The 25,318-nt window shown below is 45.1% G+C and overlaps 1 protein-coding gene across 1 annotated transcript in view; it reads right to left on the bottom strand.

Annotated features, from left to right (window-relative positions):
* The window catches only part of LOC124775155 (protein big brother), a 224,316-nt gene extending 203,745 nt beyond the window's left edge, over positions 1-20,571 (bottom strand). The window contains exon 1 of the mRNA XM_047249995.1: positions 20,335-20,571. Coding sequence (XP_047105951.1) covers positions 20,335-20,511 — 177 coding nt within the window. The 5' untranslated portion in view covers positions 20,512-20,571. The remainder of the gene's footprint in view (positions 1-20,334) is intronic.
* Between the last annotated feature and the right edge of the window lie 4,747 nt (positions 20,572-25,318).

Here is a 25,318-nt window from a genome sequence, read left to right as displayed (position 1 = left end):
TAGTATAGACTAGAACAAGAAAAAAATGTCGATTAAACATCGGCTGTAAAACGCATACCTTAAGAGCTGTGGGCACTTGTTCAGTAGAAGCGATGTGCTTCACACTAACAAAGATCAAGGAGTGTTCATAAGTGTTAATGTAAGCATTTTAGACTCCATGTTTACTCGACATTTCTCTGTTGTTTTGGTCAGTACTTCGTCCTCCTAAAATATGGAAAGGAAAGACCTTGCAGTAGAGGAGATGTCTCAGGAGAACAAAAACTTCTTGGCAGAGATCGCTATAAAACTTCACTGTCGATAATAGGTTTCGGTAAAAATAAGTTACCATCTTCAGGACTGTAATAAAATTACAAGAACTCTTTTATAGCGGTCTCCGCTAAGAAGTTGTTGTTCTCCTCTGAGCTCAGCATGAATAAACTTATAGAAGAGGTATGTTTCAAAGTATCGAAGATGAACAACGGTTCATATGCATTTTAGAGTGAATCTTTACTTGACCTTGTTTACTTATTTCTGTATAAGGAATCTGTCCCTAAAGTTTGTGCATTATTGGAGACGCTGTATAAATATATTCTGCGCAACACAATTAAAGGATAACTTTTTCGAAACCCCGTAACTGCCTCCCATTGCAACGCATAACTTGAAATTTGGTTGAAAGGTGCCTGCAACCTTCCTCTGTAGTAGTTCCAAAGCTTGGAGCCCTGCGACGTCACGTTCGGCCTCGACGCCACTTCCAACAGCAAGGTGTCAACACGAAAAAAAGGCCACAGCTCACTAGTTCATGTGCTGTAAGGCAGGTTAATGATGTCACACTGGCACCACATTTGACCACAGTTCCGCTCACCTCGACTGTGCACGTGTCACGCGATGGGATGATCGTCACAGTCCCTCTTACATTCCACATCTTCTTTTGACGTCTCTGCGGTGGAGCTCAGTACCGCGACACTCTGCGTTGAAATAAGACGCGGCTTTCTTACGAGTGGCCGAGGAAAACATTTCAGACATACTATCGCTCACAGTCGACACGAAAAGGCCTCAGGGGATGACAGAGGGCATCAATGAAACCACCCCTTTCCTTGGGGCGTTGATTCCCACACATTTCGCGTTCGAAAACGACAGTTCGCAGCGCATTGAGCAACAGGAACATATTCTTGATGCCCTTTCACGCTGATGACACCCTCGGATGTTTCAACCCTTCTCTAAGGACACTGTGGGTCTGTATCCCCTTTGAACATCATCGCACCCATTTCGAGTGCAGCACGACCGCAATTTTCGCTGTCTCGTGCGTGTTGAAACCGCTAGAAACCGTTCAAACCTATTCGACGAAATCTGAAAGTGATCCGAAGCATCCAAGAGTACTCTTGCTTTTTCAGCCCTCCTGTGGCGTGATCACGCGCTCGCAACATTAACATGTGCGCCCATAAAACGGTAAAATGTCCCTCTAAGACCCCGAGTTCGGCAACATCCTCGGTGCCACCCACGTAACTTTCTTGAGCACGTTACAAAAGGGTAGTACCTGTCAGGAACTCAGACACCAATTCAGCCTTGCGGCTACCCTAGCGCCTGAAGGTAGGCGAACCGCACCAAGCCTATGTTGAAGGGGTTGCCAGACCCTCAGGCGCTAGAGCCGTCGTCAGCTTCATTTCGTCTCGAAATTTCGGAAGGTTACAGAGGCTACAGAGGGTAGCTAACCCTCTGACCGAACACTCTGAGCTACCATGTCGGCAACTGACGGAGCTACCCAAGCACGATTCACTACCTGTCCTCGCAGCTTTATTTCCGCCAGTACCTCGTCCACACACAGTTTTAATCTGCCAAGAAGTTTCATATCAGCGCACTCACCGCTGCAAAGTGAAACTTTCATTCTGACCCAGTCTTCAAAGAAACTGACTTTGCATCTGTGGGGGGATCTGAGTTCGCCAGTGTCAGACGTGTCCTTCCGTGAATATAACGGGCTTCAGATATGATAGTTCGAGTGGCTGTGTGCAGTTTGTGTTTCTTTGCTATCGGTGCGTAGCGCGCGATTCGAGCCGAGCGGCAGGAAATGCCTGTGCGCTGAGTGCGTGCGTGGTCGCACGCGGGTCCGCCGCTCGCCTTCTGCGTCGCATGACGCATCGCATGGCTGCACGGCTCTGCCAGCAAGGCTCGCACGAGCGCGGCAAGCTGCTACTGTGCGCAAGCTGCTACTGCTCCGCCATCTGGCAGTTGTTGGCTTTACGCCGTGTTCTAAATGCCAGCTTAGGAACTATTCAGATGTGTAGAGGACGTCAGGTAGATAAATCAACCATAAATCTCTGTTCGCTAATAAACCGCTTTCATGCTACAGGAACAAACGTAGGAAGAAAAAAAAAACCGAGAGTTCTACCTTCCTCGCCTCTGCTGCGTGAAACAGCGATAATACACTACTGGCCATTAAAATTGCTACAACAATAAAAAATTCAGATGATAAACGGGTATTCATTGGACAAATATATTATACTAGAACTGACATGTGATTACATTTTCACCCAATTTGGGTGCATAGATCCTGAGAAATCAGTACCCACAACAACCACCTCTGGCCGCAATAACGGCCTTGATACGTCTGGGCATTGAGTCAAACGGAGCTTGGATGGCGTGTACAGGTACAGCTGCCCATGCAGCTTCAACACGATACCACAGTTCATCAAGAGTAGTGACTGGCGTATTGTGACGAGCCAGTTGCTCGGCCACCATTGACCAGACGTTTTCAATTGGTGAGAGATCTGGAGAGTGTGCTAGCCAGGCCAGCAGTCGAACATTTTCTGTATCCATAAAGGCCCGTACAGGACCTGCAACATGCGGTTGTGCATTATCCTGCTGAAATGTAGGGTTTCGCAGGGATCGAAAGAAGGGTAGAGCCACGGGTCGTAACACATCTGAAATGTAACGCCCAATGTTCAAAGTGTCGTCAATGCGAACAAGAGGTGACCGAGACGTGTAACCAATGGCACCCCATACCGTCAGGCCGGGTGATACGCCAGTATGACGATGACGAATACACGCTTCCAATGTGCGTTCACCGCGACGTCGCGAAACACGGATGCGACCATCATGATGGTGTAAACGGAACCTGGACTCGTCCGGAAAAATGACGTTTTGCCATTCGTGCACCCAGGTTCGTCGTTGAGTACACCATCGCAGGCGCTCCTGTCTGTAACTCCGCGTCAAGGATAACTGCACCCTTGGTCTCCGAGCTGACAGTCCATGCTGCTGCAAACGTCGTCGAACTGTTCGTGCTTATGGTTGTCGTCTTGCAAACGTCCCCATGTGTTGACTCAGGGATCGAGACGTGGCTGCACGATCCGTTACAGCCATGCGGATAAGATGCCTGTCATCTCGACTGCTAGTGATACGAGGCCGTTGGGATCCAGCACGGCGTTCCGTATTACCCTCCTGAACCCACCGATTCCATATTCTGCTAACAGTCATTGGATCTCGACCAACGCGAGCAGCAATGTCGCCATACGATAAACCGCAATCGCGATAGGCTACAATCCGGCCTTACACGAGGCATCACAACAACGTTTCACCAGGAAACGCCTGTCAACTGCTGTTTGTGTATGAGAAATTGGTTGGAAACTTTCCTTATGTTAGCACGTTGTAGGTGTCGCCACCGGCGCCAACCTTGTGTGACTGCTGTGAAAAGCTAATCATTTGCATGTCACAGCATCTTCTTCCTGCCGGTAAAATTTCGCGTCTGTAGCACGTCATCTTCGCGGTGTAGGAATTTTAATGGCCAGTAGTGTAGTTTATGAAGTATTGGTAACCGTATAATCCATGCGATTAGAGCACCCTGTGTCAGTAGCTATATTAATAGCTCCGTGACCACCAGTTAAAACGAGATACAGGATGTGACATGTGCATTCTACATTACATTTCGCATCTATCACATTAATTAGTTGGTTACAAATGTGGCAATTACTACAGTAAGTGAAAGTTTGTCCTTCCTCCCAGCAGACGCATCAAAATGAAACATGTTGCGATGGATGATGACAACTATCGATTCTAATTTATTAATGAAAATCCTCTTTCGCAAAAGAGCATTACTGTAATTTCTATTATGTCCCTGCACTGCAGGGAAAGTAGGAATAGGTATCAAATTTATTAGCCAGTTATTAAGAGCCAGAGAGAGAATGCCTTGAGGAATGGGCGAACAAGCCTATGTGCAGTTGTTAAAATCTGGGAGGCTGAAGCAGATAATGTGACATTAACGGTAGGGAGACAGGTCTTGATCACATCCCCTCTGGATACTGCCATCTAACGGCGCACCTTTCAGAGCATGAAGTTGTAGTTGGTCCAACGACCAAATCCAACAGGAAAGTAGCAAGACAAAAAATCTAATTTGACGAATTTGAAGGATCCATTCGAGCAACCGCTTACGTAGTTGTTTAACAGATCAGAAGACGCAACAAATGTTAACTACTCATGGCACCTTCATGGAAGACTTCAATCAACAAGATAGCGATAAATTTCTTTAGTAGTGGGTAAATGAATATACTAGACATAAACAAGTAAGGATAGATGTGTGAACTAAAGGCTTGCAACAGGCCATGAGCTCACAAATAACTCCCACTGATGAACAACTCATGCATTCGCAATTAAACAATTTTTAATCAGGAACATTTACGTATTGGGTAAATGGAAACAAATTCAACGCCAAGAAGAGTCCACCGTGGAGTAGCCTGGAGCGAAATATTTGTGGGAGGAGCTCCCATCAGATGGGAGTTTATGACAGTACTTAAGAGCCCATAATCTGATGCCGCCATCATCCCTGCAGTGTTTCCTTAGCTGCAACTTAACTGGCACTTACTGCAAACGTGTTTCGTTTTTACAGCTAACGAGGTTAATTGCTCATTTAATATGACGTTAAGATCTCAAGTACGAAATACATTTAAAAATGCGTTCAAAGAAAACCTGCACTCTTCCTGCCGCTGTATATCGTCCATCAGGTTTGATTAACAGTCTCATATGCGCATTTCGTTCCGACAAGTATTCAACGGCATTATTTAGAGGTACACTGTCGAAACTGCGAAGTACGAAAGGAATTTCCATCGCGATGATTGCGCAGCCCCATCTCACCAGAAAGAGCTACTCTGCCTGTCGTAAGCTTAGGAGAAAGTTCATAAAATACGGCTCGTTACCTTCAGGCGGTGTGGTAATTACGGTTTTTTCCTTATTTTCTCGTTTAAAATATAGTAGCGTTCTTTCGGGAAATTATGCGGTCATTACAAGCGCCTGAAGTCACAGTAATTACACTTGCAGGATTTCTAACACAGTTAATAGAAGTGAAAAGTCTTACAAACAAACAGCCATTCCTTTTCGTAGGGTGCATCTACACGGAAAGTAACTGTTTTGAGGTTTAACTTGAGAAGTATTACGACTCAAAGTTTAAGGTCGTCACATGTCAGCAGATAAAAAATGACCCGACATTGGTTTACTTTTTGATTTACTGATAAATGATATGGAAGGAAAATGAGAACTAAGTTTACTTGACTGGCATCACACGCAGAAGTAGCAGCCGTATAGAACTGTAACAAATTTCAAAGGAAATGTTCTTCACAAAAAACTTCAGGAGGACACGAAAAATACTGTATGACGGTCTGTTTCATAAATTTTACAAATTGTCCTGAGGATTATTAGTGCCAGTTACATGTATGTTAGAATCTGTACACACACACGAAATAACAATATAATCGCAACAGTATGTAGAATCAAGACACTGAAGGAGAAAGGGAGATTAGAGTTTTGTGTTTTTACAGAGACTACACAAGATCCGACTCGCCTTCGAGAAGACGACGGTTCAAACCCGCGTCCGGTCATCCAGATCTAGGTTTTCCCGTGGTTTACCTAAATCTCTCTGGTCAAATTCCGGGACGGTTCCTTTGAAATGGCACTACCGATTTCCTTCCCCATCCTTAACACCATCCGAGCTTGTGCTCCGTCTGTAATGACCTCGTGTCGACTGGACGTTAAACCCAATGTTCCTTCCTTCCTCCAGGCCGTCAAGTGGAAATAGTTTATAGATCATTCTTGACATTCCATTTATTATTTCCTGGGGCTAAAAGTATCGCAGGAGAATATTCTCAGAATTCTGTGCACGTGAATAGGTGGGAAACTTCCACAGAATATGCTCTGTCTTCACTGCGTTTTTATTCATATTCTTCTGCATTGATTCATTCGTTCTGACTATGAGGATTGTGTGTGGATTAGTGTTTAACGTCCCGTCGACAACGAGGTCATTAGAGACAGAGCACAAACTCGGATTAGGGAAGGATGGGGAAGGAAATCGGCCGTCTCTGCACAGTTAAGTTAATATTGCAGAATGTAGCACTGGAAGGATTGTGCTTCGCGTAAGTTGCGAAGGAAATCGGCCGTCTCTGCACAGTTAAGTTAATATTGCAGAATGTAGCACTGGAAGGATTGTGCTTCGCGTAAGTTGCGATTTTTTCTGAGTTTTGAACTAAAGTTTTGTGGCCTAGGGTTAACTTTAGGAACACATGTATATAACCCTGGAAGTAAATGTCCTGGACGTTTTTCGGGAAAAATATTTATAATAGCTGGTCACCTCTTTTAGAGAAACCTAAGTAGGATTTGTGAAAATGCGACAGTCTTTACTTATCAAACAGAGGAAAGTAGTTGGGACGAGGAGCGAAGCTCATTAATAAAAAATTTTATTTTGCTTGTTACAACGACCTTGTCGCGTCGCATACTGCGGTCCTCGTCCGATCACCAAAGTTTAGCAATGTTGGTGCCGGTTAGTACTTGAATGAGTGACAGCCTCGGAACACCGGGTGCCTTTGGCTCACGGATACGAAAGTCGCCGATTTGGTGTCCAATTGAAAGACTTGCATCAAACTGTTGAGCCATACTACATTATTATTTATGCCCTCGCTTGAAATACCTCTATAGAAAATACGTAAGTTGACTCCCGGTGGTAAGCAGCGATCGTACATAGATACGTAAACGAAATGTAAAGGTGTCATGAACCCCAAGGATACTTTGAATCTCACAGAGCTGCAGTAGGCATGGTCGAGTTGGAGATAGTATGCCCTTCCATTCGTCTACGTCTATATCTACGTGGCTACTCTCCAATTCATACTTAGGTGCCTGGCAGAGGGTTCCTCGAACCTCTTCCACACTATTTGTCTACTGTTGCACTCTCGAACAGGTCGCGAGGAAAAACGAACACCTACATCTTTCCACGCGAGCCCTTATTTCTCTTATTTTATTATGATGATCATTTACCTCTGTTAGTGGGCGTCAACAAATTATTTTCACATTCGGAGGAGAAAGTTGGTGATTGAAACTTCGTGAAAAGATTCCGCCGCAACGGAAAACGCCTTTGTTTTAATGATTACCACTCCAGCTCGCATATTGTATCCGTGACACTTTCCCCCTGTTTTGTGATAATAAAAAACGAGCTGTCCTTATTTGGACTTTTTCGATGTGCTCCGACAATCGTATTTGGTAATGATCCCACACCGCACAGTCGTACTCCTGAAAACGACGGACAGGCTTAGTGTAGGCAGCCTGTTCAGCGGATTTGTTGCATCTTCTAAGTGTTCTGGCAATAAAACGCGGTCTTTGATTCGTCTTGCCCACGACATTTTATATGTGATCGTTCCAGTTTAAAGTGTTCCTGACTGTTATCCCAGGGTATGTGATTGAATTTGCAGCCTTTAGATTTGACGGATTTATCTTGTAACCGAAATTTAACGGATTTGTTTTAATAACTCAAGTGGATGCTCTCTTACTTTTCAATACTTAGGGCCCGACTATTGAATAGCTAGTTACAGCGACATCTATAACTGTAACGGTGACTCCAAGCCACAGTCCAGCTTGGCGTTTTGCACTCTAATAAACTGTTTGTAGTGAAAGAAGGTGTAAATTAACGAAAACATCCTTTATCGATCTCGGGCTCCTTGTAATGTGTTTTCTACCGTTGGCCATAGTCTAAACTAGTCAGGAGTAGAGACTAAGCCAGTGCGCATAGCGCAGAAAAAGAAATGGTTCAAATGGGTCTGAGCACTATGGGACTCAACAGCTGAGGTCTTCAGTCCCCTAGAACTTAGAACTACTTAAACCTAACTAACCTAAGGACATGACACATATCCATGCCCGAGGCAGGATTCGAACCTGCGACCGTAGCAATCGGGCGGTTCCGGACTGAAGCGCCTAGAACCCCTCGGCCAGAAAAAGAAATCTTTTACACTGGTGTACACCGAGGTGTCAAAAGTCATGGGATAGCGATCTGCACACATACAGATAACGGTAGTATCGCATAGTCAATGTATAAAAGGGCAGTGCATTGGCGGAACTCTCCCTTGTACTGAAGTGAGTCATGTGAAAAGATTTCCGATATGATTATGGCCGCACGACGGGAATTAAAAGACGCTGAACGTGGACTGGTGGTTGGAGCTAGACGCATCGGACATTCCATGCCAGAAATCGTTAGTGAATACAGTATTCCTAGATCCACAGTATCAAGAGTGCGCCGAGAGTACCGCGTTTCAGGCATACCTCTCACCATGGACAACGCAGTTGCCGACGGCCTTCACTTAACGACCGAGAGCAGCGGCGTTTACGTAGAGTTGTGAGTGCTAACAGACATGTAACACTGCGCGAAATAACCACAGAAATCAATGTGGGACGTACGACGAACGTATCCGTTAGGACAGTGCAGCGAAATTTGGCGCTAATGGGCCATGGCAGCAGAGGAACGACGCGAGTGCCTTTGCTAACAGCACGACATCGCCTGCAGCGCCTCTCCTGGGCTCGTGACCAAACTGGTTGGACCCTAGACGAATGGGAAGCCGTGGCCTGGTCAGATGAGTCCCGATCTCAGGTGGTAAGTACTGATGGTGGGGTACGAATGTGGTGCAGACCCCACGAAGTTGTCAACAAGGCTCCATAAGGGTGTGCTCTGTGTTTACATGAAATGGACTGCGTCCTCTTGTCCATCTGAACAGATTATTGACTGGAAATATTTATGTTCGGCTACTTGGAGGCCATTTTCAGCCATACGCGGACTTCATGTTCCCAAAAAATGACGTCATGTCACTGCACCACAAATATTCGCTATTGGTTTTGAAAAAAATTTTGGACAATTCGAGGAATGAATTGGCCACCCTTATCGATCGACATGAATCCCATCGAATATTTATGGGACATAATCGAGAGGTGAGTTCGTGCATAAACATCTGCACCGGTAACACTGCCGCAATTATGGTCAGCTATAGAGGTAACATGGCTAAAAAATTTTGCAGGGGACTTCTAAAGACTTTTTGAGTCCATGCCATCTCGAGTTGCTGCACTACACCGGGCTAAAGAAGGTCCGACACGATATTAGGAACGTCTTGAAGCAATAATTTACCAACAGCCGTATGTATTGTAGAAATTTATTTTATTTTAGAACTTCTACGTGCTACCAGTTTCAGCATTCCTTTGATGCCATCTTCAGGCCCCACTTGTCATAGCCGTAAAATCGCTATAGACGGAAGGAACCATATAACTGGGTCCGTGAATCAATCGTCCTGCAACAGCTCTTGGTGGCCAGGCGACACACGACTATGACGAGTGGGGCCTGAAGATGGCATCAATGTAATGCCGAAACTGGTAGCACATAGAAGTTCATAAAATAAAATAAACTTCTACAATACATACGGCTGTTGGTAAATTATTGCATCAAGAAGTTCATGCCAGCCGTCGTCCCACGACCCAGAATAGATCAACAAAGACGATATTAGGAAGTATCCCATGCATTTTGTCACCTCCGTGTATGGTTTACGCTGTTTCGGAGAGAAGCGGAGAGATACCGGAAGACTGATTCTGTGAGTCTGCCGTCAGAAATGTCTAGAGAGCTGCATCAGTAAAAGGATTGCCCGCAAAAAGCAAGTAGACTGATTCGAGTTCTGGTGCGCCACAGTTTTGACCCTCGCGTCTAGTAAAAATTTTAAGGATATTCGCCACTATCATAAAAGACACTGCGACACAGAAGGATCCGTGTCGTTATATCGGAGATGCGTGGCCGCGGTCCGCAGCCAGATGGGGTCAGGTTGCTTGCGGTCTAACGGCTACTCCCAGGTGCGCTGCCGCAGCCAGCCTCGCTGCTCCCACATCCGCTTCCTCGTTTCGCCGGAGACTTCTCGTTCTGGCCACCTGCTCCAGTCAACCTCTCAGTACTCGAGAAAGGAAGGAAGGAAGGAAAGGAAGATTAAAGTTTAACTTCCTGTCGACAGCACGTCATGAGAGACGGAGCACAAGCTCGGATTACGGAAGGATAGGGACGGAAATCGGCCGCGCCCTTTTTGAAGGAGCTATACCGGCATTTGCCGAGAGCGATTTAGCCGGGCTAATAAGAGTCCAGCGTGCTACCACTGCGCCATCTCGCTCGCTCAGTACTCTAGTCTTACATCTACAAACATACTCCGCAAGCCAATAAATGGCGCATGGTGGAGGGTATCTTGTACCACTACTAGTCCTTACCTTTTTTGTTCCACTCACAAACGAGGCAAGGGAAGAAAATAAGTTCAAATGCATGTGAATTCCTAAGGGACAAAACTGCTGAGGTCATCGGTCCCTAGACTTACACACTAGTTACACTAACTTAAACCAACTTATGCTAAGAACGACACACACACACACACACACACACACACACACACACACACACACACCCAAGCCCGAGACGGGACTCGAACCTCCAGCGGCAGGGGCCGCACAATCCGTGACATGGCTTTTCTAACCGCACGGCGCAAGGGAAAAGCGACTGTGCTTTCCTACGAGCCATAATTTTTTTTAATGCTGTGCTTCTCGAATGTACGTTGGCTGCAGTAGAATCGTTCTGCAGTGATCATCATCATCATCATTTGTGAGAGTAAGTAGACTGAATTGTGAAAAGAAAATGGACTGTGTAAAATTTGGGACTTTGTACAGGCGCTGATGACCGCGTTGTTCAGCGCCCCACAAACCAACCATCATCCTCATGAAGGCACTGACCGATGTGTCTCAGTGGTACAAATGTATTGACAGTTGTGGTGACTACTTTTGAAATAATAAACAGTTCCATTAGCTTATTCCATCTGTCTCGATCTTGTTTGATTGCTTCTCATGATGTTCCATCGCATGACGGTGTTCGTTTTTGCGTTCTGGTCTGGCTGATCCCTTTCCGAACTTCATGTAACTCAATGGTTAGCTACTAACCATCGAAGGGCTGGAGTACTTACGATAACGCACCGCACCGCTTTCTGAAAGCACACTTCCATACATTTCCATGATTTCATATGGCGATGAGTAGGTTTGTTCGTACCGGTCCCCATTCCGCTCCTGATCAATGAAGATACAGGAGCACTCGAGTTGAGCCCTCTCTTGCACCACCCTCTTTTCTCACTTTAGATAATTTGCGAAATCACCCAAATAAGTTATGGCTCCTAATTTGATTTACATCTACATCTACATATATACTCCGCAATCCACCATACGGTGCGTGGTGGAGGGTACCTCGTGCCACAACTAGCATCTTCTCTCCCTGTTCCACTCCCAAACAGAACGAGAGAAAAATGACTGCCTGTATGCCTCTGTACGAGCCCTAATCTCTCTTATCTTATCTTTGTGGTCTTTCCGCGAAATGTAAGTTGGCGGCAGTAAAATTTTACTGCAGTCAGCCTCAAATGCTGGTTCTCTAAATTTCCTCAGTAGCGATTCACGAAAAGAACGCCTCCTTTCCTCTAGAGACTCCCACCTGAGTTTCTGAAGCATGATGATAAAACCTACCAGTAACAAATCTAGCAGACCGCCTCTGAATTGCTTTTATGTCCTCCCTCAATCGGACCTGATAGGGATCCCAAACGCTCGAGCAGTACTCAAGAATAGGTCGTATTGGTGTTTTATATAAGCGATCACCTTTACAGATGAACCACATCTTCCCAAAATTCTACCAATGAACCGAAGACGACTATCTGCCTTCCCCACAACTGCCATTACATGCTTGTCCCACTTCATATCGCTCTGCAATGTTACGCCCAAATATTTAATCGACGTGACTGTCTAGCGCTACACTACTAATGGAGTATTCAAACATTACGGGATTCTTTCTCCTATTCATCTGCATTAATTTACATTTATTTATATTTAGAGTTAGCTGCCATTCTTTACACCAATCACAAATCCTGCCCAAGTCATCTTGTATCCTCCTACAGCCACTCAACGACGACACCTTCCCGTACACCACCGCATCATCAGCAAACAGTCGCTCATTGCTGTCCACGCTATCCAAGAGATCATTTATGTAGATAGAAAACAACAGCGGACCTACCACACTTCCCCTGGGGCACTCCAGATGATACCCTCACCTCCGATGAACACTCACCATCGAGGACAACGTACTGGGTTCTATTACTTAAGAAGTCTTCGAGCCACTCACATACTTGGGAACCAATCCCATATGCTCGTACCTTAGTTAGGAGTCTGCAGTGGGGCACCGAGTCAAACCCTTTCCCGAAGTCAAGGAATATGGGATCCGTCTGATACCCTTCATCCACTTTAGCTTCGAATATCGTTTTATTTTATGTATATGCCGTGTTTATGTTGCTTCTGACACGAATAAATAAACAGGTTAGCTGAGACAAGAGAGGCTTTTTTTTCGTGATCCTCTAAGAAATTGCGTGTGAACGCGTTGCGGTCGTTACAATGAGAAAGCGACACCTGGGCTGGAATCGGCCACGATTGTCAGTGCTGGGCTGGCACTGCGGCCAAGCAGCAGCAGTAGTAGCAGTGCTCGCACGACGTGGCGTCGCCGCAGCTGCCTGCGCTTATCGGCCGCCAAGCAGCTTCCCGGAAGCTCGCCGAGCACTGTGTAGCGCAGCGACTGTAAGCCGCGCCACACTCAACGAGCGCGCTCGTAACTCCGATCGCTGTGCTGTACTGGTGGGTGCCACGGTATTGCTATCGCTTCCGATACCTGAAGCAGAGTACGCGAAAGAACTTGCCCTCCTTCTAACAGCCGTGTACCGCTAGTCTGTAGAGGAACGGAAGGTTCCAAATGATTGGAAAAGAGCACAGGTAGTCCCAGTCTTCAAGAAGGGTCGTCGAGCAGATGCGCAAAACTATAGACCTATACCTCTGACGTCGATCTGTTGTAGAATTTTAGAACATGTTTTTTGCTCGCGTATCATGTCGTTTTTGGAAACCCAGAATCTACTCTGAAGGAATCAACATGGATTCCGGAAATAGCGATCGTCTGAGACCCAACTCGCTTTATTTGTTCATGAGACCCAGAAAATATTAGATACAGGCTCCCAGGTAGATGCTACTTTCCTTGGCTTCCGGAGGGCGTTCGATACAGTTGCGCACTGTCGCCTGATAAACAAAGTAAGAGCCTACGGAATATCGGACCAGCTGTGTGGCTGGATTGAAGAGTTTTTAGCAAACAGAACACAGTATGTTGTTATGAATGGAGAGACGTCTACAGACGTTAAAGTAACCTCTGGCGTGCCACAGCGGAGTGTTATGGGACCATTGCTTTTCACAATATATGTAAATGACCTAGTAGATAGTGTCGGAAGTTCCATGCGGCTTTTCGCGGATGATGCTGTAGTATACAGAGAAGTTGCAGCATTAGAAAATTGTAGCGAAATGCAGGAAGATCTGCAGCGGATAGGCACTTGGTGCAAGGAGTGGTAACTGACCCTTAACATAGACAAATGTAATGTATTGCGAATACATAGAAAGAAGGACCCTTTATTGTATGATTATATGATAGCGGAACAAACACTGGTAGCAGTTTCTTCTGTAAAATATCTGGGAGTATGCGTACGGAACGATTTGAAGTGGAATGATCATATAAAATTAATTGTTGGTAAGGCGGGTACCAGGTTGAGATTCATTGGCAGAGTCCTTAGGAAATGTAGTCCATCAACAAAGGAGGTGGCTTACAAAACATCCGTTCGACCTATACTTGAGTATTGCTCATCAGTGTGGGATCCGTACCAGATCGGGTTGACGGAGGAGATAGAGAAGATCCAAAGAAGAGCGGCGCGTTTCGTCACAGGGTTATTTGGTAAGCGTGATAGCGTTACGGAGATGTTTAGCAAACTCAAGTGGCAGACTCTGCAAGAGAGGCGCTCTGCACCGCGGTGTAGCATGCTCGCCAGGTTTCGAGAGGGTGCGTTTCTGGATGAAGTATCGAATATATTGCTTCCCCCTACTTATACCTCCCGAGGAGATCACGAATGTAAAATTAGAGAGATTCGAGCGCGCACGGAGGCTTTCAGACAGTCGTTCTTCCCGCGAACCGTACGCGACTGGAACAGGAAAGGGAGGTAATGACAGTGGCACGTAAAGTGCCCTCCGCCACACACCGTTGGGTGGCTTGCGGAGTATACATGTAGATGTAGATGAAGCCCCTCCGATGTCAGTGTTATGCTGAATGTCGTTGCTCCACGGCTGAGACAGGAAAAAAACTTCTTTTGACTGGCGACTTTCTGTACGCTACCTAGTTCACCGGACGATCATAACGCAAAATCTTTTAGAGTACAGATATCCATAAATTTTGTTGTTGTTGTCTCCATGCTACTCTATCCTATGCAAGTTTCTTCATCTCCCACTACCTACTGCAGCCTACATCCTTCTGAATCTGCTTAGTGTATTCATCTCTTGGTCTCCTTCTACGATTTCTACCCTCCAAGCTGCCCTCCAGTACCAAATTGGTGATCCCTTGATGCCTCAGAACATGTCCTACCAAGTGATCCCTTCTTCTAGTCAAGTTGTGCCACAAACTTCTCTTCTCCCCAGTTCTATTCAATACCTCCCCATTAGTTATGTGATCTACCCATCTAATCTTCAGCATTATTCTGTAGCACCACATTTCGAAAGCTTCTATTCTCTTCTTGTCTAAACTATTTATCGTCCACGTTTCACTTCCGTACGTGGCTGCAGTCCATACAAATACTTTCAGAAACGACTTCCTGACATTTAAATTAATACTCGATGTTAACAAATTTCTCTTCTTCAGAAACGCTTTCATTGCCATTGCCAGTCTACATTTTATATCCTCTCTATTTCAACCATCATCAGCTATTTTGCTCCCTAAATAGCAAAACTCCTTTACTGCTTTAAGTGTCTCATTTCCTAATCTAATTCCCTCAGCATCGCCCGACTTAATTCGACTACATTCCATTATCCTCGTTTTGCTTTTGTTGATGTTCATCTTATACCCTCCTTTCAAGACACTGTCCATTCCGTTCAACTGCTCTTCCAAGTCTTTTGCTGTCTCTGAGAGAATTACAATGTCATCGGCGAACCTCAAGGTTTTAATTTCTTCTCCATGGATTTTAATTCCTACTCCGAACTTTTCTTTCGTTTCCTTTACTGCTTGCTCAATATACAGATTGAATAACAACGGGGAGAGGCTACAAACCTGTCTCACTCCCTTCCCAATCACTGCTTCCCTTTCATGTCCCTCGACTCTTATAACTGCCATCTGGTTTCTGTACAAATTGTAGATAGCCTTTCGCTCCCTGTATTTTACCCCTGCCACCTTCAGAATTTGAAAGAGAGTATTCCAATCAACTTTGTCAAAAGCTTTCTCTAAGTCTACAAATGCTAGAAACGTAGGTTTGCCTTTCCTTAATCTTTCTTCTAAGATAAGTCGTACGGTCAGTATTCTCTCACGCGTTCCAACATTTCTACGGAATCCAAACTGATCTTCAGCGAGGTCGGCTTCTACCAGTTTCTCCATTCGTCTGTAAAGAATTCTCGTTAGTATTTTGCAGCCATGACTTATTAAACTGATAGTCCGGTTATTTTCACATCTGTCAACACCTGCTTTCTTTGGGATTGGAATTATTATATTCTTCTTGAAGTCAGAGGGTATTTCGCCTGTCTCATTCATCTTGCTCACCAGATGGTAGAGTTTTGTCAGGACTGGCTCTCCCAAGGCTGTCAGTAGTTGTAATGGAATGTTGTCTACTCCGGGGGCCTTGTTTCGACATGAGTTTTATAAGTATCGAGTCTTGCTTATCTGTCCCACCGGAACCCACAGGTGCCGCGGGAATACACCACCCGAGACAGGCGTGGTTTTGACGGACTGTAATGAGTCTGTTCTGAGAGTGCCTGCCGAGCAGATCGCGTGTGAGCGTGATAGGGGAAGTCGTGCACAGATGTATGGAAAATAGGCGAGAACAGTGATTCGACGGCAGTGTTGTACTATATGATACAAAATACATTTTGTGTTAGTCGGAGCTTATCTACAGTGTGAGTTGGACGCGAGTAAGAAGTGCTCAGTCACCCATTCGTGGCGGGAAAAAGTATTTGTAATCACTGCTTTACTTGCACTCGTATAAAATGGGAAAACGCATTATTTTACGGTGACAGTATGGAAACTGAAAGCAATCGTTAACTCGAAAGGAGTTGTGAAATCCCGAGCGGTCTAAGGCGCTGCAGTCAGGAACTGTGCGGCTGGTCCCGGTGGAGCTTCGAGTCCTCCCTCGGGCATGGATGTGTGTGTTTGTCCTTAGGATAATTTAGGTTAAGTAGTGTGTAAGCTTAGGGACTGATGACCTTAGCAGTTAAGTACCGTAAGATTTCACACCCATTTGAACCCAGTTGTGAAATCGTGTGATTGCTAATGCGGTGCGAGTGAACGTTAGGTATTGTAGAAGTATTTTTTTTTTCTTAACACAAAATATAATAAATTCAATGTCTAATACGAATTGTTTGGGACTTCAAAAAGTCTTTCCCGTCATTTCTACATGTATTAACAGCATCAGCTTATGTGGAGAAGTGAGAATAAAAATTTGTTAGGGCACATGTGACAGGCATACTGTTAAGGTTTCCATTACTGTGATATGTGTACCTTGGGATTAACGCAACCCAACAATGCTGTAAAACAAATCAAAAGTCCGCTATCATTCTAAAAATACACCAGAATAAAGAATTCAATACTCAGAACCAGCATTTAATCCAAAATGATAGTTGGGAGCCACACAGTCTTTCACACAGTTTTGCACATCGTAAATTGGGAACAAAGCATTTCGTGGATTCGACACTCACATGTTAAAATACCACCCGAAATATGCCCAGAACAGTATAAGTCTGACTGTGATAAAGAACCTTAAAGATGGTCATTTCACCAATTTCGTGAAGCCCTTGTACACTAATCCAGCACGCAAACGGTCAATATCTCCCGCCAGTGCATCCCAGAAGGGAATGCGAAGTTGAAAATCCAAAAGCAGAGCTAAAAGGCGGGGAAAATTTATCACGTGCGGAAAAAATCGTGTCAACAAAGTTCCTTTCCTGCTTCCGTAGCTGAGACCGATAACGTACGCTACTGTGGAAGCGTTCCACATATAGGTGGACGGTTCGAATCCTAGTTATGGAAGAACTGGAGCCGTATGTGGAGGACAAGTGGTGGCATATAATGCATCATAATCAGAATGCATGCCAGCGTCGTCGGTACAACGCAAAATTTGTCCTCTAGGAGTGAAAACACATCCTGTGCTAAGTTCCACGTTGTCGTTATCTTCAGTAACGAGCACAAGTATTCAGTCAGTCTTTCACGGGTTCTTTGTACGAGTCGTGGGCTGTGACAGGTAAGAGTCCTGTAAGTAGAGAAAAGCCGACAACAGAGTAATAAAAGATTCGACTCTGCATTCTCGGTCGGTCCTTAGATTAAATTTTGATATGTATATGTGTACTACTTCCATTCACGAGGGCTGCATGTCTGTCGTCTCTGTATCTTAACCTTTATTACCTCTTAATTTTCATTTATTGTAGACTCAAGCGCTAGCAAGCTTTACCAATTTCTGAAAAGTGATTCGAAAATGCCGTGATCGGAAATTTTCGTCTAGTAAGTCATCTTACTCGCCACTTTTTCTAGTTTGTCTTTGATTCAAAGGTCAGATACATCTTCCTCTTGCGCCGCCAGTAATTACGGTAATTACGGCTAATAGTGGAAAAAACACAGAGCGATAGCTGTCCACGGAAGACGGCAGAATCGTAAGCCTGGTATCCACTGCCGCGTTTTAATAATTGGTGGGCGGCAAACCTTTCCATCTTCGCACACGGCAGCAGTGCTCTATCGATACGCAACCGCAGAAAGCTCGGGAACGCTCACTCACAAGCGCACATAAACTATGCAATCGTCAGTAATCTCAAAAATAGCATTGTGCGCAGAAAGCAAGGAAATTTGTGTTTCTACCTACAAGGTGTCCATTAATTTTGTTATTCTGTATGACATAACTTTCCTGCTCACGAAGTTAACATCGGTAAAACACTGGATGAGGCGCCACACTAACCAAGAGACTCGTGTCTTTCTGTATTATACGCTATTGATAAATTCTTCTGCAATAGCTGGAAGCGAAGGACAACTGTTTCTAGGACACATTGGATATCTTGATAAGCAAGATGCCGACCGTACGTCAGAGTTAATAAAAATAGCAGCACAACGTACGAAACGAGAGCATTGAGGTAGCGAACATTGTAGGCTGCACTGTTTCTGTATTTTATTCCATATTATCACTAACTAAATAGAAGTAGGCTACTGTAAGAGTAAACGAGGCTTAGCGCAACTAGAGACCACAATAGGTTTTATGTCAACGAAACACACGCTTTTAAAATATCTTATTTAAATTTTATCACTGTTGATGATAGTTAGCGATGAATATAATATGAATTACCAGCAATAGCGTCATGCACTTCGATGAAATAGCCTGTCTGCTTCGCCAGTTCACGTTTCTAATTAGCATGGGGCTCTAGATTTCGGAAATTAGGGAAAGCGAATTGGAGAATTAGATTTCTGGTAAGGGGACAGGGAAGATGCAGTGCATCTGTACAGAAAATCGCAGACAAATGATGGTGCTGCCAACCATATTGTTCGAACGCTTGCAATTCTCATCAGGTAGGCATGACAACAGACATTGACCGAATCCAGAGACTCGTTGCTCGGATTAACCGCTCCGTATACACCACGCGGATATTAACAGAAATGCTCGAGGCATATAAATGGATATCCTCGGAAGAGAGAGCATTAATCACAAAAAAAATACAGGCTGATTCTTGCAGACAAGATAAGAGCAACAAACCACGTTTTATAATGCTGTTTATTCACATAAATAGTGCCGTCACCGATTTCGAACCGACAGGTTAATCATCAGTCAGCTTTTTCACGTTAAGACAAGTTTTTTGTTGTAGTATGTGCCTTAAGGTCAACAAGCCCTCTCATGATGAACTTGTCGGCTCGAAGACGGTAACGGTGCTGTTTGTGCGAATAAACAGCATTATGAAAAGTAGCTGGTTGCTGCTAACTTTTCTGCAAGAATCAACCTGTATTGCGTACACAGGCACGGTCTCAAAATGTCAGTTTTCGACCGGCTCAATGCGCGAATGGAGTACGAATGCAATCTACATCTACATTTATGCTCCGCAAGCCACCCAACGGTGTGTGGCGGAGGGCACTTTACGTGCCACTGTCATTACCTCCCTTTCCTGTTCCACTCGCGTATGGTTCGCGAGAAGAACGACTGCCGGAAAGCCTCCGTGCGCGCTCGAATCTCTCTAATTTTACATTCGTGATCTCCTCGGGAGGTATAAGTAGGGGGAAGCAATATATTCGATACCTCATCCAGAAACGCACCCTCTCGAAACCTGGACAGCTAGCTACACCGCGATGGTTAGCGCCTCTTTTGAAGAGTCTGCCACTTGAGTTTGCTAAACATCTCCATAACGCTGGCACGCTTACCAAATAACCCTGTGACGAAACGCGCCGCTCTTCTTTGGATCTTCTCTATCTCCTCTTCTCTATCTCTATCTGGTACGGATCCCACACTGATGAGCAATACTCAAGTATAGATCGAACGAGTGTTTTGTAAGCCACCTCCTTTGCTGATGGACTACATTTTCTAAGGACTCTCCCAATGAATCTCAACCTGGTACCCGCCTTACCAACAATTAATTTTATATGATCATTCCACTTCAAATCGTTCCGTACGCATACTCCCAGATATTTTACAGAAGTAACTGCTACCAGTGTTTGTTCCGCTATCATATAATCATACAATAAAGAATCCTTCTTTCTATGTATTCGCAATACATTACATTTGTCTATGTTAAGGGTCAGTTGCCACTCCCTGCGCCAAGTGCCTATCCGCTGCACATCTTCCTGCTAATGCAGGATTTACACTGTAAAGAGGGTTGTTAACTACATGTGTAGATGTCGATTAGAGCGAAACAGAAAAGTTCTTTTGCCTCCTAGCCGCTTGTTTCTAACAGTAGGCGAGCCGCTGCCGCGCGTGGACGTGGCTCAGTGTCCGCGCCACCTACCTCGCTCTCTCGACTGAGTCTCCTGAACAGCTCATCCGCCTCGAACTTCGCCTTCTGGTCCGGAACGACGCGCGGCATCTTGAAGATGAAGCGCGGCTTGGGCTGCTCGTAGAGTCCGATCGAGTCGAAGGGCAGCATGCCGGCGAGCGCAGCGCTCGGGTCGTTCATCGCGTGCATGTCGGCGGCTCGGCGGCTCTGACGGGCTACGCGCTCCCTGCCGATGCTCCCTCCCGCAGCCACGGGCCCACACTGGCGCGCCCGCGGCAGCGGAGGCCTCGTGCGCGCCCGCCGCGGCCCCGCCCACTTCCCCCCACCACCGCGCCTCGCAGGCCCCGCCCCTTGACGTCACAATATGGCGGTGCTCGCCGCTCGCGGTAGCGCACGCGCCGCCGGACGTATTTTTGTCTCCCATTTTATTTTTTTTCAGTGTTAACATCTGCAGGCGTGCCGGAGTGCTTGTAATCTGCCTCTGACTATCTCAAATCCGTTGCAGAGATCGCAGTAATGGTTACCCTCCTGCCAGAAAAAAAAACTGGTTTTGAGCGGCTGTGTCCTCCCATCCCTGACGCACCCTTGTCGAAAGTACAGTGCGATAGTCGTTGTGAATACTGATTGCAGCGTAACTAAAATGGGTAGTCTGAAGCTATGCTTCTCTTTCTACTCCTGCGCACTGAAAATCTTTATTTCTAAAGGACGTATTCGTTTCTCTTTTAGCCCGAAAAAACTCTAGAAATTTGATACTTTTTATCATTTGTTTAGTAAAGTATGATACGTTCCGTCGTTTGCGTAATCCCAAACGATTATGAAACCATGCCCTGGTTTCATCTGGATTCTACAGTGTAGCTGGAAAAGGAGTGTCAACATATTTTTCGTCGACTACCATATTATTTTTTATTCGATTAAACTTTTCTTTGCTCCCCGGCATCCTCCGTCCCTCGAAATTGACATTCCTTTTCTTTCTGTGAGCATTTCCTTCCTTTTGCTGACCTCTGTCTCTCATGAAACCCACAAGACAAAATTTCTTCTCCAACCAGGGTTCTGTTATCTATTATGTCCACCCTAATTCCAGGGGGTTTTCTTTTTTACTTAAAAGAAAATTGAGGTTTTTATTTACACCAATGTGGTATGCATGGTAGTAGGGTAATTACCACTGCACCACATACTAGAGTTTATTCGCTCTCTTTTGGTATGTGGAACCCGGGAAGAAAGATTACTTAAATGCTTCTGTGCGTGCTGTAATTGGTTAAATCTCGTCTACTCAGTCCCTTCAGGAGCGATACTTAGGGAGCCGTAGTATAGGCCTAACCCAAGATTCTTCACTTAATACTGGTTCTAGAGGTGTTGTAAGTAGGCTTTTGCAGAGTAGATGACTTCTAGTCTTGAAGCATCTGTAAGTTCAGCTTTTCAGCATTTCCGTGACGCTCTGCCACCAGCCAAACACACGTGCTGTTCTTCTTTGTATACTAGGCTATATCCCAAATGGTTCAAATGGCTCTGAGCACTATGGGACTTAACATCTGAGGTCATCAATCCCCTAGAACTTAGAACTACTTAAACCTAACTAACCTAAGGACGTCACACACATCCATGCCCGAGGCAGGATTCGAACCTGCGACCGTAGCAGTCGCGCGGTTCCGGACTAAAGCGCCTAGAACCGCTCGGCCACCGCGGCCGGCGGCTATATCCCACGTAAGTCCTATTTTGTGTGGATCCCATGCACTTAGTCAGTATCCTTCTAACCACCTATCTTACCAACCACTGGACCCATGTGATCGTTAATTTTCATACATTCGTCGATGAGACAGGAAATGAAATTGACGACAGTAAAGCAAAATCAGAAATGGCAAATTCTGTTTTCAAATGCTGCTTTACAAAAGATAACTCAGACCTATTGCCTCAATTTAAGTTAAGTCTCGTACCACAAAAAAGACGAGTGAAATAGATTCTGGCATGAGATAGTGGCGTTGGGAAACAGCTGAAATCGTTAAAACCGAACAGATCTCCAGGGCCCGATGGAATTCCTATCAGATTCTATACTGAATTTACGTCTGAGTTCGCCTCTCGTTCAACTATAATGTATCGTAGATCCATCGGGAAAGAAACCGTACCCAGTAGCTGGAAGAAAGCAGAGGTAAAACCTGTCTACAAGAATGGTAATAGAAGAGTTCCACAAGAATGGCATCCAATATTCTTGATATCGATTTGGTGTAGAATCTTAGAACATATTATGAGCTGAAATATAAAGAGGTATATTGAACAGAATATACCTCCTCCATGCCAAACAGCACGGATTTCGAAATCATCGGTCATGTGAAACCCAACTCGCACTTTTCTCACATGACATACTGAAAGCCTTTGATCAAAGGCAGTCAGGAGATGCAGTACATCTCTAATTTCCCAAAATCATTTGGCATAATACCACATCTACACTTATTATTACAAGTTCCTTCTCTGCCAGGTCCACAGCATACAGGAGGTCAAAATATGACATCATCAAAAGTGCAATCGTGGGCTTTTGGGGCATCAAGCGGTATTTGTGAGTGGATTAAGGATTTTTTGGTAGGGGGGGATGTATCAAGTTATCTAGGATGGAGAGTCATGGACAGATAGAAGTAACTTCTGGCGTGCCCCAGGGGAGTGTGTTGGGGTTTGGGACCCTTGTTGTTCACGGTTAATATTAATGACCTAGCGGACAATATAAATAGTAACCTCAGACATTAGCAGATGATGCGGTTGTCTATATTCAAGCAAGCCTACCGTCTTAAATATGCTGCATAAATATTCAGTCATATCTTGATAACATTTGAAAGTGGTGCAAAGATTGGCAGCTTGTTTTAAATGTTTGGAAATATAAAATTTTACACTTCACAAAACGAAAAAAACTAGTATCCTATGAGTATCTTAACAGTGAGTCGCTGTTGGAGTCGCCCACCTCATCAAAATACCTGGGTGCAACACTTAGTTAGAATATGGAATGTCGTAGGTAAAGCAGGTGGCAGACTTGGTTGTACTAGTAGCAGAATACTGGGCAAATGTAATCGGTCTACAAAGGAGATTGCTTCAGATCACTTGTGCGGCCCGTTCTAGAACATTGTTCAAGTGTGTAGGACGCGTATATTGAACGTATAGAGAATATATTGGACGGGGATATTGAACGTATACAGAAGAGGACAGCACGAATGGTTTGTGTGACTCATGGGAGAGTGTCACAGAGATTCCGAATAAACCGAACTGTCAGACTCTTGAAGATAAACATAAGCTATCCCGAGGATAATGGTTCAAATGGCTCTGAGCACTACGGGACTCAACTGCTGTGGTCATCAGTCTCCTAGAACTTAGAACTACTTAAACCTAAGGACATCACACACCTACATGCCCGAGGCAGGATTCGAACCTGCGACCGTAGCGGTGGCGCGGTTCCAGACTGTAGCGCCTAGAACCGCTCGGCCACTCCGGCCGGCTATCCCGAGAAAGCCTGCTTATAAAGTTTCAAGAATCGATTTTAAATGATGACTTTCAGAATATTGTTTTGTATGGAATCCGGGGCCTAGAAACGACGGAGAGGCTTCGTCCCCGCCGTAGCCCTCAGTGGTTCGCAACCCCACACCACGCTACAGCAGTCCACTCACCCCACCACCGCCCCACACCGAACCCAGGGTTATTGTGCGCGGCAATCGCCGACATAGTGTAATTGAGGCATTCGCCGAGACAGATGGAAAATTGCCTTAAAAACCATCCACAGACTGGCCGACACACCGGACCTCGACACTAATTCGCCGGGCGGATTCGTGCCGGGGACCAGGCGCTCCTTCCCGCACGGAAAGCCGTGCGTTAGACCGCACGGCTAACCGAGCTTCCGTAGAGATTGTGAGGACAAAATAGATTTATTACTGCACGCACAGAGGGTATCTAACCAATCATTCTTCCTGCGCTTCACACGTGAGTGGAACGGAAAGAAACCCTAATAACCGGCACAATGAGATGTATCGTTTGCCACGCACTTTACAGTGGTTTGGAGAGTGTAGATGTAGGTAACCCCACGTCTCCTTACATCTATACATTTGTATGAGCTCGCTGATATCATTTGTGATTCAATAACGTTGTAGGTGTAGGATACTATGTGTGTTGCGAAGTCGACGATTTCCCATTTCTAGGTATGTAAAGCACGTTGCCACTTTTTGTACCACTTTTAAATTTCAACAGTATCCGAGAGGTTTGTTGTGCAGACTTTTTCGTATGGCATTTCATTAAAGATAACTATATCATCTGCAAAATTGTGAAATTACTATTGATATTCTTTGCATGACAGACATAAACACCAATGATCGCATTCCTGTAGAGCATGCCTGACGTTACTACCGCATCTGTCGTTGGCTCCCCAGCCAAGGTCCCTATCATGAAACAACGATCCAGTCACAAGATGGCCCATATAATCTTTATTTCGTTTGCAGGTGCTGGAGTCCAATATTCTACGGAAGTGAGGTTATATGTGTAGCGTCTCGTCAACGAAGCACTAGCTAAAACGGAGAAGAGGAAGGAAGTTTTATAAGGAACTGTCTCAGAATTCCCTAATGAAATCGAAGCCAGCCTGAATAGGAATGGCCTGATTCACATTTCTGATCAACTGAGCGCTGCTATCGCTGAACGCTGAAGGAAGCACTAACGATTGTCATTTTCTTACCACTGAAGTCAGTTTCGTACATCTTATATTTCATAACGTGACTGCTCTCAATATGGTGCTGATGTTTCTACTCAGAAAAACTGATAATGTTCAAATCAGATGTGCCTACCAGCTGACGACCTATTTGCCAACAGATTTTGTCTTCTATGGGAATGCAAGAGGTACTCCATGGTGCCGGCCTCACAAACAAAATTAAATCCTTCTATTCTTACACTATTAGTTTCGTCGTCGAAGTTCGTCTGGAAGCTCTTCCAGGAGTCTGGCTGGCACACTTATGTCGACATCGTATTCCGCATAGCAACA

This window comes from Schistocerca piceifrons, chromosome 2 (genome assembly GCF_021461385.2).
Source record: "Schistocerca piceifrons isolate TAMUIC-IGC-003096 chromosome 2, iqSchPice1.1, whole genome shotgun sequence".
Classification (NCBI taxonomy): Eukaryota; Metazoa; Arthropoda; class Insecta; order Orthoptera; family Acrididae; genus Schistocerca; species Schistocerca piceifrons.
The sequence above is the reverse complement of the archived record's forward strand: the minus strand, read 5'-3'. Positions and strand labels throughout refer to the sequence as shown.